The 15087-nt window shown below is 37.7% G+C and overlaps 2 protein-coding genes across 2 annotated transcripts in view; both read left to right on the top strand.

Annotated features, from left to right (window-relative positions):
• The first annotated feature begins 1748 nt into the window (after positions 1-1748).
• Positions 1749-5012, top strand: LOC125503892. The gene is made up of 3 exons (XM_048665009.1): positions 1749-1887; positions 2718-2825; positions 2907-5012. Exon 3 carries the CDS (start codon positions 3170-3172, stop codon positions 4523-4525), a length of 1356 nt encoding a protein of 451 aa, XP_048520966.1. The 5' UTR covers positions 1749-1887; positions 2718-2825; positions 2907-3169; the 3' UTR covers positions 4526-5012.
• An 8580-nt stretch (positions 5013-13592) lies between these two features.
• The window catches only part of LOC109540358, a gene marked incomplete at its 3' end in the record, with an annotated part of 11584 nt that continues 10089 nt past the window's right edge, over positions 13593-15087 (top strand). The window contains 3 exon segments of the mRNA XM_019908711.2: positions 13593-13824; positions 13885-14653; positions 14711-14973. Of these exon segments, the coding sequence (XP_019764270.2) occupies positions 13669-13824; positions 13885-14653; positions 14711-14973 (1188 nt within the window).

Genomic DNA, 15087 nt, shown 5'->3' with positions numbered 1-15087 from the left:
AAACTATATCAGAAATACGGCAGCAATGTTTTTCAAGGTAATCTGCCTAATTAACATTGCTCAAATACCTGTTGCTTCGTAATTATTTAAAACTCCGGTAACCATGGAATTATACAGACTCACAATAAAATAGACAAGGATAAACGGTAAATTCAACAAGATTTGTTGACGAAATGTCAACCTGTTCTCATAACCTCGAATATCGGTGTTTAAAAGTCAACCATACAACACCAAACATTTAAATGGTTAATGTTGTGTGTATCGTACAAATGTGGTAGGAACGTAGCCCTTCCTCGGTATTTATTTGGTGCTTGGGAAAGTGTCAGTTATTGTGCTCTGAATACTAAGGAAGGCCCTGATTCGATTATGTCCAATACTTGTTCATGTGTACCTGGAACCCGAAAATGGATTGTCGTCCATTATCTTCCTGGAACCACTCTCCTCACCCTTTGTTGGTGTGAGTTCTTTCAGCTTCTACTATGTTACTGTAGCATTTCCCCTGAACTAATCGCACATCCGCAAATTCGTGGAAGGAAATTCGAAGAAAGTCACAGTTTGACAAATTATTGTTAATAACTGTAACTAACTATTAATGACAAAAAACATCATTGCCTCTGTGACTTTTTATCAAAAAATTGTAGAAAAGAACTTTTTTGAAATCAAAAATTTTCGAAATTTGAAGCAAAGATCGTTTTTCTTTTTGAATGCTTAAGTATTCAAATAGACTACCAATTAAGCAAGGAACAATTTCAAAATATTGCTTAATAACAAAGTTGAAATTCGATCTTCAACTGTTAATATCTTCTCGAAATTTTGGTCTAAAAAATTTCTATATTTTTCTCGTACTCCCCAAGTGAGCCTTTATCACCCCCTTAAAAGGAATAACGCCAATTTTGAATCACCTTTATATATAGCAGTCGTTGCATATTTTCAATGTTCCAGTCTGTATACTGTCTCGGTTTGGCTATCGCCTTATCGAACGGAAACGATCACATCGCTGATTCGAGTTGTAGAGCAATTACGCACTCGCCACTTCGTGGTATTATGAGCAACTTTTCTATTCGTATGTAAAGTGCTCCATGCAACTGTTATTACGTAATATACTGTTATAGGGTATCATGTGCTCCTTTTGGGTCGAATTTAATATGATACAATGGAATTGGAAAACGGCTTTGGCTCCCTTAACAGATTCGGGAGAAAATCAACAAGTTGCCACTTTCAAAATAACTCTATATTTTGATAATTAAAAAGGATAGTGAAAACGTTAAAAAAAATGCTACAAAGATTGCTCTCTTTCTCTCTTATAATGACTGTTGACTAGTCTGCTTACTAGTAATTTTGACCTTGATATTTTTTTAACTTTCCCCGTTTCTCTTAAGCGAGCAGGAAACTTTATGTTAACATTTTAAGTGTGTCTAAAAGAGCACATGACACAATTACGGAGATACCTTGAAATTTTCGAAAATAGAATGCACTGTTCCAAAAAATTGAAGAAACAGGCCGTCGCATCACTTCAGAAGATATTTAGGTACAGTTGTTCCCATAAAGTTCCCATAAAGACACTTCATACAGCTCATTTAGGAGAATGAAATCCATTTTTCCTCACGCCGTATAAAATTGCTTCTTTGTAAATATACAGCATGATTGAACAGCTAATTCCACAACATTTTACGACAAAAATATTGCTAAACTTTCATAGAAATTAGACCCGCAAGCGAGATACGAAGTATTCAAGGTTTTTTCTTGCAGATAGTAGCGCTAATATCAGGCATTTTCAAGCTGAGGCTGTAAGGCAGCAGCCTGTTCATCAGCACATCCAGGTCCAAGGGACTCAGTTCAGACCGCAGTGCAATCGCACCTTAGAATGGCGGCCTATAGATTCAACAGGTGAAAGCTTAGAATAGCCATCTATTGACCATTTCTTTTTTTTATTCGTTTGCTAATCGAAATGTTTTTATTACTGTAGGAAATAAACGAAAACGCCACCCATATACTGTTGAGGGCTCAACAGTCTACCATTTTAAGTTTGACCTAAAAAGAGCACCGACACCTATACTACTTTTCTGATAGCAATAGCAAATACCGAGATACCCTAAAAATGTGTCGAAAATAAGACACCCTGTAGAAGGTTTGCCAGTTTCAACACTTTGATAGCGTTTCATGTGCTCTTGTTAATCAAACTTAACATGGTGTAATGGAGATGTACTACGAATGTAGGCCTCTTAAGAGGTTCGGGAGAAAATCAAAAAATTGTCTCTCACAAAATGACGCTATATTTTGATTATTAAAAAGATACAGAAAAATGTTATGTTCAAATATTTTTTATAATGATTGATAGGAAGACTAGTAATTTTGAAATTGTTATAATTTTTACTATTCCCCATTTATATTAAGCGAGCAGACATTTTGATTTTACAGTTTTAAATGTCCCACTAAAAGAGCAGATACATCAGAATATACCGAACACGAAGATACCTTGAAAATTTCGTAAATAGGATACACTGTCCATAAAAATAAAGAAATAGCTTTCCGTTTCACTTAAAAATATATTTACAGTTGTATCTAAATCACACCAATTTTTTCTCCCGCCAAATAAAATTGCTTTTGTTTAGTAAGAATACAGATTGATTCAACGAAATTCCACAACCAAAAATAATGCAAATTTATTAATTAGACCCGCAAACGAGATAAAACATATTCAAGGTTCTTTCTTACAGGCGGGAACCCTGAGTCAGGGCATGTACAAGCTCAAGTTCCAAGGCGTCTTGCCGCTATAGATGAGCGCCGACATGTCGAAGAGCCCCCTGCGCCTAGCGTTTCATTAGGTGAGCTCTCAGAATATCCATCTATTCGACCATTTCTTCTTGCAAGTTTCGTTTATTAGGTTAAATATATTATTATTGTAGGAGGTAAACGTAGACTCCAGCCACAGCCTTCAACATCCCAACAAGCAGCATCAACTTCTGGTCAGCGCGAGCCTGTGCAAGATAAATTGCGTTGTAATTTCTGTCCACTGCCTGCAACACGTCAGCGAGTCAGCTATCCAATTTTGCCGCATAGACTTCGCAATTTTGATGCGATCACTGTGGATAACTTAGTCACAAACTTCTGCAAACGAGTACTAGCAACCTGCCCTGCTGCTCGTCGGTATGTAAGAAGCATACAGTCAATGTCACCAAATAGTCCCCCAAGTCGCGGGCTACTGAAAATGCGACATGGGCCATTCTGTCCTATAGAACTAATACATAACTGGCCTGATCCCCCGATTAGCCAATCAGTCGAAAATCTGATCCCTCTGCCCGAAAATCTAAAAAGCTGGGATCCTGTCAGTATAAAAAAAGCCAAGAAAGCCTATTGCAGAGAAGTTTTAAAACATAACCCCGATGCTCTGGAAGAGTTAACGGGCCTACGGTCGATATCACCAGATCCTCCAAAAACTTCAGAATCGGCTGCAATAACAGATTCCGTGCACCACCAGGACGCCTCCTGTCCATTAATTCTTTTTGATAAGTGCCTCCCATCTCGTTCTGACAGTCCGCCTATTATGGAAATAGACTCACCTGATAGTTTGAAGCCTTTTAAGCGTGCCACTCCAATAAGAAGAAAGAAAGGTGACAGTCTAAAAACACAAACAGGTTGTCCTGGTCTTCCGAAACCTCTGTCGAGTTTGCAGTCAACATCACAAGGTATTGCAGGTCCTTCACAACCTACTGACCCTGTGAGTGAGCCACAACATTCTATGGGCCAGCAGCCCCACCTAGAAATTCAATCCCAACAAGATTGCCATCTCTGCTGCACTGCTTCAACGAGTCGGGGTTCAAATCATCCAAGATCGGCGTATAATGACAGATGTTATGATCGTGCTGTAGGGAGAAACATCATGTGGGGATTATCCAGGGAATTACTTCTAAATGCGTCTTCGGATCCTGAGCGTTTAACAAGGGCAAGCTCTGTTTCGCCAGATAGATTGTCACCTTCAGAATCTACTGGGTATCGCAGTGTGGTAGGGCCCCAAACTATACAACATCACCCCCTCTGTATAGTTCCAACGCTTGATTGTTGTCCTTACTGCCACAAGTCTCAACAGCACGCTTCATCAGAGCCATTGGAACCTCAAAATATTTCTGAAATTCCGTCATCTTCGCGATCTTCTGATTCTGATAGTATGGCGTATGTAAGAATCACATGTGATCACCAATACGGATGTCCCGTAGGAATTCTAGAATATTGTCCAGAATGCAGAGTTGATCCTACACCTTCCGATCCGCATTCTATATCTTCCGATCAGCATCCTACACCTTCTGATCAGCATGTTGAGGCCGTGGAGGTAGAAGAACAACTCCACGAAAGCGGAACATCACAAAGCCGTCCATCTACGAGCTTTACTGAACCCACCCCGCAAGAGGACGAGGCGCTATCCTCACTAAGAATGATACATCAATATCTGGATGATGATGATGATGATGATGATGATGATAAGGATGATGAGGATGATGAGGATGAAGATATTTCTACTTGGTTATGATGGCATTCGAACGGGGACTCACTTGTAAAACTTCCAAACGGCGCTCCGAAGGCAAATTTCTGAGTAGTCGCCACTCCAAAGAGTAAAGCAGTTGCAGTTGTAACAAGTAATCGAATTATAAATAACATGTTTAGTTAAACCTTTACAGAAATGGAGTATCCATTAAAGGTCTAAGTGTAAATTATTTATATGGTAAGGGTCGTGAACACCGTACAACATGCAGGATGTTGCTAACACGAACATCAGACTACTATGGCGTAATGCTTATTTTTACCCATTTATGTTTTATTGAAACTGTCTACTTTATCGTCCCATACAAATGGGTAAGCAAAGCGGCATGAGATGTATACATTTTTTATTTGTTTCATAAACAACGTAAACTATACTATGTTGTCAGTTTTATAATTTTGTATCTGCACTCCACGGGCTTAGTTCTGCCTAGTAATTATTTGTTTCGTCTTAGTCTAATATACCTATTACTATCAAACAATAGTGTTCTTCTTTCTACATGTGCCAACTCCAACTAAACCCATCCACTACTACTACTACTACTACTCATGCATATGTATAGTAGCCGTGGTCGTTGTAAAGTATATCAACACAAATTAAGTCACGGAATTACAACTATAAAATATTTACATTATCCAGGCATTACATACAAGGTGTCTCGAAAGCACATGGTCAAAAGGTCCTGCGTCATTTTTTGGCTCAAGAGAAAGCGATCTTCCCTAACTTTTATTGAGAAAATATGTCTGACCCCTTTGCCATTGTTGGTAAAAGATCTTCACCAGAACTACATTTTTGCATATATTTTACATCGGGAGATTTATTATTTATCAAGTGTTTTATAATTATGAACTGATCGACTCAAACTAACCCAAACTTTAAGTCGGTTGTATTTTGGAAGTGTTTTCGTCCGAATTGCGTTCCTCAAAATTTTATTTTTAACGACAAATAACAGGTTAATATCATAGCCCTTGATTTAGTTTTTATACCAAGACACTCAAGTATATTTAGCGGAGAAACTCGGTTGCTTTATCAAAATATGAGTTTTATATTAGAATAAATTCGCAGCGAGTTTTAATGAAATTCATTTTTTGCAATTTTGCAATTGGATTTGAAGCTCCTCCGTACAACGTCCAACTCACTCAAGAACTTAAGCCTCCTATATCCCAAATTGGGTGATTGAACAACAAGCCGTTGATGATGATTTTTCGAATCAAACTTTCTTCAGCGATGAGGCTCATTTTCCGCTTGGTGGTTACGTGAATGGACAGAACAGCCGTATATGGGGCTCTCAAAATCATCAGGTGATTGCAGAAAGGCCTTTGCGTCCTGAAAAGGTGACCGTATGGTGTGCATTAAGGCCGGGTCACATCCATAGATAAAGACAAGTCACATCTATCTGATCCGACTCCGATCATACAATCGGACGAAGATCTGAGAGCAAAATGGTACTGGACTTTCAACGCCGTAGTTCACATCTTTCCGCTACCTGCCGGATCCGTCTCCGTTTTTGTAACCGATCATGTTCCGATTTTGCTGGCTATTCGATGGGTATTTGCTATCCGATTGTCGGAAAGAAAAACGGTCCGCACTTTAGGTTGCGTCAGTGATACATTTGATTTTTAATGGGCAATATCTACAGTAAGCTGTAGATATTTAAATATTTTGATTGGGCTTACAGAATTTTACTACGATTAGATCATTCGTGGCAAGTATTAATTTATATTACTGTTTACACAGCAAGCACGTATGTAAGGACTCTGGCAAGGAATATTGGAAAAATAACTACTAAAGTGTACATGGTAAACTGTTCATGGAAATTTATTTACTACTTCAGGTTTTACTATTTTAATTAAACCCCGCATTTTGTAGACATTTTTATTCTCTACAAATCATCTCGTTGGGCATTCCGATTACTCCATTATTATATAATATTATAAAAAAACAGACAAAAATCGAATCGCATTGAATTTTTGGCAATAAATTGTTAATAACTAACATATGGACCGGAAATACGAGTGGAAAACAAATCCCTATTAATCTGATTATCTTTTATATAATCGCACAATTAGTTTGCTACTAGTCTTTTTGTCACGTTAAAGCATTTTTAAATATCATGTTAGTTTGGCTTAATTCGGCAAGCTATAGTTTCCTAAAAGAGCCTAAAAACATAAAAGAAAAGTCTTATATCTAGTTCGGCTTTCAGTTTTCGATATTCAAAATAAACCATCCGAGTGTCTATATGAAAAACGGTAAAGCCAAGTAATACATTTGAACTTAGTCTTAGGAATAGTTTGATAATCTGTGATTTTGCACTCGTCCAAAAATCGAAACGGAAACTGAAACGTGTATGACATGTGTAGCTTCCCCTTTCCGATCACGCACCGATCCGATTATTTGGTCATCGACGGAAGGTTCTCTGATCGGAGTCGGATCGTATAGATGTGTCCCGGCCTTTAAGGTCCGGTGATGTTATTGGCCCGTATTTTCTGGAAAACGATCAAGGAAGAGCCATAACAGTCAGTTCTGATCGCTATGGAAGCATGTTAACTGATTATTTTTGGAGACAAAAAGATTATGATCTGAAAGACATGTGGTTCCAGCAGGATGGGGCAACGAGCCACTCACCACTGATAGTTAGAGCTCTATTGCAAGATAAATTTTCGAGATTGATCGATATTCGACAACACCGTTAGATTTATTTTTGTCGGGTTACGGGAAAGATCGTGTTTATGCCAACAATCCTCAAACTCTTGAGCAACTGAAAGCCAATATCCGTGAAGTTGTGACCAATATATTACCGGTAATGTGCCGAAAAGTCATTCACAATTGCCTCAAAAAGCTTGAATCGTGTAGGAGGTCCCGTGGAGAACATTTAAATGATATTGTTTTTCACGTATAATGGCAAAGTGTAATCTTTATATTGAATTAAAACTTTCGTCTCCATCTGAATATTTTGTGTTTTTTTATAACCCTGAAAAAGTAACATATTTTTGAATTTATAGTTTATCTCCGCAAACCAATATTCAAATTGCAATTCGTTGTCTTTCTGAGAGCACCATAATTATCGAGAATAGATAGTGAAAATCAGTTCAATATTTCCTACGTCTCCTCCATTGAATCAAATTAGGTGAGAGGTTATTCGCTATTTAGAATAAGGCGTTAATTAATACTTTTTTTCCTTTACTTTACGTTTTATAGAACTTATTGCTTTTTAAAACCCTTATTCAATAGATCTTCAACCAATCTATTTAATTTGTAGATAAGTTCTATATTGTTTAGGCGGATTCATTTTTTTACAAACTTCTTTTTGGGTATTTCGCCTCAAAAATGTTTGTCTTTAAAAAAGACAAAATTTCCTCACGTCATTTATTACAGATTGATAAATAGTGCTCCTATTTCGCAATAAGCACGAATTATTTATCAAAAAGTAATCAAGAACTATCAACTAGAGGGTATCCTGCGACACACTTAGGCTCAAGCTGTAAGACAAAATTCCAATTAGTTGAGAAATAAATTAATTTGAAAAATTACTTGATCTCTTTCGTAGAAGGACATGAACTCAACATGGGTTGTATGAGTCTCTTGAGTGAACCGATATGCCGCGCTTTCGTGCAGGGCTCTAGTGCATTCCGCGAATTATGTTTATTTCCCTATTTTCGATCATTTATATACAACAATTCAAACAATTTACACACATTTTCGACCTTGATAAGGATAATCAGCATTCCGTATCGGGCAATTACCTAGTTTCCTCGATAAGTACCATGAACCCGAGTACCTCTCAGCTCGGACTCCGACCAAGCCTTCCAAGACGGGTACTTCCCTTAGGTCCAAGACCAAGAAAAGGGGTAGGGCGCCGAAGTCGGATCCAACCCCATCAGCGTCACCAACCGCGGCTCCAAAAAATCAGCCAGCGACAAAACAAAATTAACAACGACAACAACAACATCACAACCGACTCGACGAAAAACTATCTCGTGGAGGTCGCTGATTGCTGACCCAAACGCCCCCACGACGCTGAAAAACTGGTTTACGTCTATCTTAATCGTAGATGAGCTTCCAATACTTCCCAACTCCAACGAAGAAAGGGAAGATAATGTTAGAAATCCTGCAAGAACTGCAAATAACCACAAAAAGGCAGAAAAGCAGCCGCCAATTGTGATCGCTGGAAAATCCAGCAATCACACAATGCTGATGGGAAGCCTCAAAACTATCACCAGTCAGCCTTTCACTCTGAAGTACACAAAGGCTTCGCTAATCGTGTATTGCAGCAGCATGCTGGACTGGGCGGCGGTGAAAAGCAGTCCCTGGAAGAGGATAAGAGCCAATACCACACTTTCGTCTTTAGGGGGCTGGAAGGGAATGTCGAACCGACTGCCATAAAGTAGGATCTGGCAGAGAAAGGGCTGGAGGTGAGGAGTGTCTTCAAAATGAAGACACTGTTCAGGCCGCTCTTCCTCGTCGTCACTAATGATAAAGGCACCCACCACAAGCTAAACGGAGAGGTCAAGGTGGTGCGCAGTGTCACGATCTTGTGGAAAACCCGCAAGAACCGGAGGACTCTGACGCAGTGTCGGCGGTGCCATGAGCATGTCTCCGGGAACTGCCACAGAGACTTTAAATGCTCCCGACGGGCCGGGGGGCATGAAATCACCGCCTGCCCAGCTGGAGCTGTACGAAAGTGCGCTATAGTGACTTAGTTATCACACTGGAGACAATGGTTAGTCCACTTTTCTATTGGTTAAGAACTCCACGTGACCAGCATCGCCATTTTGAGGCAAAAGTGATTTTATTTACCATGCAGTCATGCACCTTTAACTTGAATTATATCGCCCTTACTGACCCTAGCTGACTTTTATAGGGTATCATATCTGCGTTTAGACTAAATGAGTTAGTATAATCTTTACATTCAGTGCCGACCTTTGGACAATATTATATTTCTGTTCGCATAATGAATTTATCACACTGAACAGTTGAACTAGTGTGTGAGCAATGAAATATTAATAGCTAGTAGATAATAAAATATTATTTTTCTGTAAGCTGGTGTATTGTTCAGTTAATTACGTCGGAATTTTGTTACTTTTAAGGGCCGATCCTTAGACAATATCAATCAGATTAAACCAGAGTATTTAACAACAGCTTGGTTTATTGAAGCCTGTGAGGAGTGGTTTGATTTAATGACTTCAAGATCTCCTGTCAATGCGTTAAGCAAACTAAACAATGAAAAATCTTTAAAATATTGCATTGCCCACTAGTTTTATGGAAATTGTTATTGTCACCAAAGAATCGGTCTTTTGGATTGAAATGTGTAACTTTTCGGTCTTTTTCAAGCCTTCAAATATACATTTGGCCTCGCGCTTTCGACTATTAAGTAATCACCAGGGCCTCTAAATTACAGTAAATAAAACGCTCAGTATCAATGCTCATTAAATGCACATTTGATAGCCCTGTGAGCATCCTCAACTTCATAAATTAAAAGAAAATAAAAGCATAAACTACTAAAATGTTCTAATATGGTCTAAAATTGTCCGAAATTGAAAAAGTATAAATTGTTTGCAGACAAACTTAACGATTTGATATATCGAGGAAATCGTAACAAAATGTTCTCTCTATTCGGTAAAGCAATAATCAAGTATGGTTGACATTTAAAAATACTCAAATTTGTGTCCAATATTAAAAATGACAGTTATTTTGGAGAAATGTCTTATGTCATTTTGTTCGGAATTCAATTTCTTGCAAGTTGTCTGTTTAATGTTTTTTTGTCAAATTAATATTAACCGAACTAGGAGTAATTCAAATTTTACCATAAATAATCTTTTCCCAAATATCTCTTGACAGCTGTCAAATTTTAGAAAAATAAGATTGTTTGGAGTAGAGCATTCAAAACTACAATTCTTTGTCCATTTGACCTTCTTCGTAACTACTCTAGTTCCGAAGATCCCTGTACTAGTCATCGAAAACAATTCACCCTGTATAACTTTTTAAATGTTAATTTAAATTTGGCGCATGAAGGTATCTAAAAAGTAAAACTAATTTATTTGCTTTTCTCAAGTATAATTATTTGGAGGAACAGCCCCGAGCCTCACGACGTACAGTGGTCGTTTTAACTATTTTAGGTGGTAATAAATAGGGCCTCCGATATATACTATTTTTAGTTAGTATAATTTATTTAGTTTAAATATGTTTCACGTCTAATACACAAATGAAAGTTTCATTGCAACATAAAGGTATTTTGTACWGGGTGTTATACATAAAAACGCATATATCAACATAAAAACAAAACATAAATTCGCCTAATATATAKATAGTCCTTTAGACTATAGAGACGATAGTTCTTTAAAAAACAATTTAAATGCTTATTCTAAAGAACAAAAAACATTTGACGCCCTATCGTTCGCTGCCGTCACTATCGGATATATCACTATCACTGTCGAGATGTTCTGAGGCGGCTATTTCTGCTAAATTTGGTTGTTGGAATAGCTTTCGTACATCATGGGTTAGTGGTTCTTTATTTCAACGCGTACCTATACATTGTGATAACGATGACATGATAATGATGACATTCTAAACATCTTATCCAAGCATGAAGTGTTGAGATTCCATAGTCATATAAAGTTTCATTTGGTGTAAGATTTAATATTGTTTTTAAGTTATTCATAACTTTAGGGGTTGCACCGCATATACCACATGTCTGTGTTGAAGACTCACCCAGTACGCTGAACAGCTTCCAATCTATCATGGTCTTTTTGAAAGTATGGTAAATTTGTAACTGATATTTCTGAATAATAGTTGCTTCTATTTCTGATATTTGTTGTTTAATATTGGCAACCCCTTGTTTTGTTAATTTGGGCGTTTTATTCTCACAAATTAGTTTTCCTGGTCGGCACCACTGAACTGCTGCTTATAGGTAGAATGGCTTGCATTACTGTCGCATCCCCATTTATGTTTAAAACAATTTTTTTTATCTTTGATACTTGGCAAAATATTATTGAAAACTTCTTTATGACTCTCAATAATTCTGTGAATTGTATGATTGACAAGTGCTTACAGTTTTCCATCTGCAGATGTATCTGTGATTACAATAAAGTCTGCGCCTGGATAGCATTTTCCTTTGCTTGAAAAAGAACGTTATAACTTGTTTAGATGTTTGCGTTTCTTTATTTAGCACATTTTTGCATTAAAATGTAGGATATTTTTGTCAAGCACGAATCAATAAATAAAGCAAGTGCTTCTTCTGGAGTGTTTTTAACTGGCTACAAAGGTGACGTTGAAATTGCTTTCTTGATTCTGTAGGGGTTTCCTGGATCTGAAAGCCCTTTAAGAATCTGCTTTTGCAAAACCGGCATAAACTTTTGTTTCTTTCGCTTGCTCCCAAGATCCATAAAAAGTTTGCAAAGTCTGCCTCTGGTTGGACCAGGTTTGTTTTGGTCTTCCAAAAAATAATATTTTTATCCAGCCAGTCAGAATCGCTCTTTCGAAAACCTTTCGAGTGCGATTGCAGTTTTTCTACATTTTCGAAACAGAACTAGTAAAACTATTTACCATTTCTTGTACTGAATCACTTTTGCTGTCATCTTTATTATCTTCTAAATTAAGCTTATTTAAAACATAGATCAAAGCAGCAGCATTCTTTTCTTGTAATAAGTTTTCTCCACACCAAAGATCAAACATATCGCTTTTCCGAATTGACATCGTTACTAAAAAAAACAAATTCTTCGATATAGGCACCGCTTGGCACACAAATTTTATATCGATTAAAGCTTTTGAAAATGTACTAACGAAAAAAAAATGTTTCAATATCAAAATGCGTGAACATCGAAATCAGCTACTTTACCAATTTTTTTTTATTTTTCAATAAGTAATTATCAGTAATGCTACTTTCTTTATTTCGTTAAAGGCTTTTACAAGTATCAGAAAATAACGATAATACAAAGATGTAAGGTACTTACCCAACTCTTTAACAGAGAAAAATCTGAATTACACGAAACGGATGACAAACACCGCAATAATCAATCGATCTTAGAAAGTGAATAGCGACTATTTCAAGTAAGAACACAATTTGAGTATTGGTGTCAATTTGGTGGCCAAAAACTTAGTAACCTAATACGATAAAATAAAAAAAGACATAAGCATTTGATTAGATGGAATGTCTCTCTTTCTTAAAATCTTTAAAATAAAAGATAAAGCCAAAGATAATGGTTTTGTTGTTTCCTTTTTTAATGAATTATTACTTCCTAAATAAAATAAAACGACCTCTGTGCAACCTCGGTAAGACCTAGTATAAAATCAAATAAAAACATGGTTTCAGAAAATTTCAATTGCACTAGCGACGACGGGACGCCATCATAGGGATTGCGGCTTTTCAAAATATATACGGCGACAAGTTGGTGATATCGGACCTTTCTTTTTAGAAAAAGGCCTCTGCAGGAATCGTATCTCCGGGCCCTACCACAGGTTAATCCTGCCCTGGCCGTCTTAGAAAAAATGCTTCTCTGTTTCATCGAATACATGTGTGGATGCATAAAGATGCATATATTTTCTTCCAGAGTTTTCTAATCAGGTACTTCAATACTTTAATTTTCAAAAAATATTACCATGACTTTAACTATTTTCGCCATGCAACGTTTCCACTTTCAAAAATATATGTAATTGTTTTGGGAAAATATACGATGGATTTACAGATTGCCGGTGTCCTATTTGAATTAGTAGCAGGAAAAAATAATAAAACAGCAATTTATTATTTAAATTACTTTTTTCCTCGTTATTGTTGTCATCAGTTATAAATTTAATCAACTAAATTCCATTAGCGACTTCTTAGTGCATTTATGTTGGTTTCTAACAAAAAAATACCAATTTAGACTACCCCGTGCAAATTTACTATTAAAAGGCTTGCTTCAAACAGCAATAATTTCATGTTATCGTTTAGATATTTATATACATATTTGAAATACGTCGATTTGGAGTGGTTGACGATTGAAAAAAGCAACAATTTGAACCGGAAAATATGTAGACAAAATTCTTGTGGAATACATCGCAAAATAAATATCAATGGTAAAATGAACATGACTTTTGATCAGTTGTGTTAAATTTATGTGCGTGTAACGTTTTTCAGTTCAGCCACAAACTGCAACAACATGGGAAACGATATGAAGGATAAGAAAAAGAAAAAAAAGGAATTACAAGCGATGGACGAGCAATCATCATCCAGCTCTTCGTCTAGTTCTGAGAACATGGAAGAAATTTCTTGCACCCCTAAGAAGGAAGAACCCATTCATGACATCTCTCAGCAGGTAGAAATTCCTTACTCACCTCAGGAGCAGGAAGCAAATCCTTATATTACTCAACCGCAGGAAGTCGACCCACAAACGTCCCGTGAACAGCTAGCGACTCCCCTCTCCCCTCAGCAGGAGAGAGTGACTCCTCTCACTCCTCAGCAGCAAGGAGCCATTCCACGCCGTCACCAAGAGCAGGAATCCGTTCCAGAAGCTGTCCTGCAGGAGGGAGTGACACCTCCGTCGCAGCACGAAGACATTCGATGTCGCCGTCGCCGAGAGCTGGACGCCATTGTAGAAACTTTAGCGACACAGAAGAACGGAGAAAAGCAGCAAAATCAGCAAGAGCATCAAGCGATTCCACCGACTTTCCAGCAGGTGGGAGTGAATCCTGTCGCTCCTCAGCAGCAAGGATCCGTTCCAGGCCGTCACGAAGAGCAACAAGCGATTCCACCGACTTTGCAGCAAGAGAGAGCGCATCTTGGCTCCCCTCAACAGCAAGGAGCCAGTCGAGGCCGTCGCCAAGGTGAACGTGAAGTACTTTTGGAACCACCTCCTTATGAACTGCATGCTCCAAGCCCAGCTGCTCATGATCGCGAGCCAGAAGAAGAAATACAGCATATGGAAGAGGGACGGATTTACAACATTTCAATCCCAGAGGACACTCACCAACCTGTACCTGTGTTTGATCCTGAGCCATGGCGGAATAGAGCATGTGAGATCGATTTCCTGGGAAAAAAACTAAATATTTTTTTTATTGTCATCGGATTAGTCGGTCTAGTATTCGTTATAAATGAGCTTCCTGCATTCTCTGCGGTTGAGAAACAAAGGTCCAAATTACCTAAACGTAAGAATTACAATTAAACTAGTTTATGCATTTTTTCAGACTTTTTCACATTTACAGCGATTTACCGCCTAGACACTGAATCTGAATATAAATTGCCAGAAGCTTCAAAACTCTTAGTACGGCTTCATGGCAAGGACAATCTTAATTCCTGCAATTCCCTTTACACCGTGGCTTGTGACGCGTATGACAAAAGACATAAATGGCATGTAAAGTCCACCAAGAATGTCCGTTCGCAGATGGAAGAAAGAATCCATAATTGGATTACAGATCAGGAAGACAGGTGGATTAAATTTACCCACAATTTCGATATAGTCAGAAAGGTAAGAAATTGGTTATACTCGTATAGTACCTATACAGGGTTATTCACGCTATACGGCACGGAAGTTTGCGGCTAAACCGTTTGATTTTTAAAAAGTATTATTTTATGAATTGTC

Source organism: Dendroctonus ponderosae, unplaced genomic scaffold (assembly GCF_020466585.1).
Source record: "Dendroctonus ponderosae isolate FM_Combo_2020 unplaced genomic scaffold, Dpon_F_20191213v2 Dpon_F_20191213_3, whole genome shotgun sequence".
In the NCBI taxonomy this organism is placed as follows: domain Eukaryota; kingdom Metazoa; phylum Arthropoda; class Insecta; order Coleoptera; family Curculionidae; genus Dendroctonus; species Dendroctonus ponderosae.
Note: the sequence above shows the minus strand (reverse complement) of the source record. Positions and strands in the feature narration are given on the sequence as shown.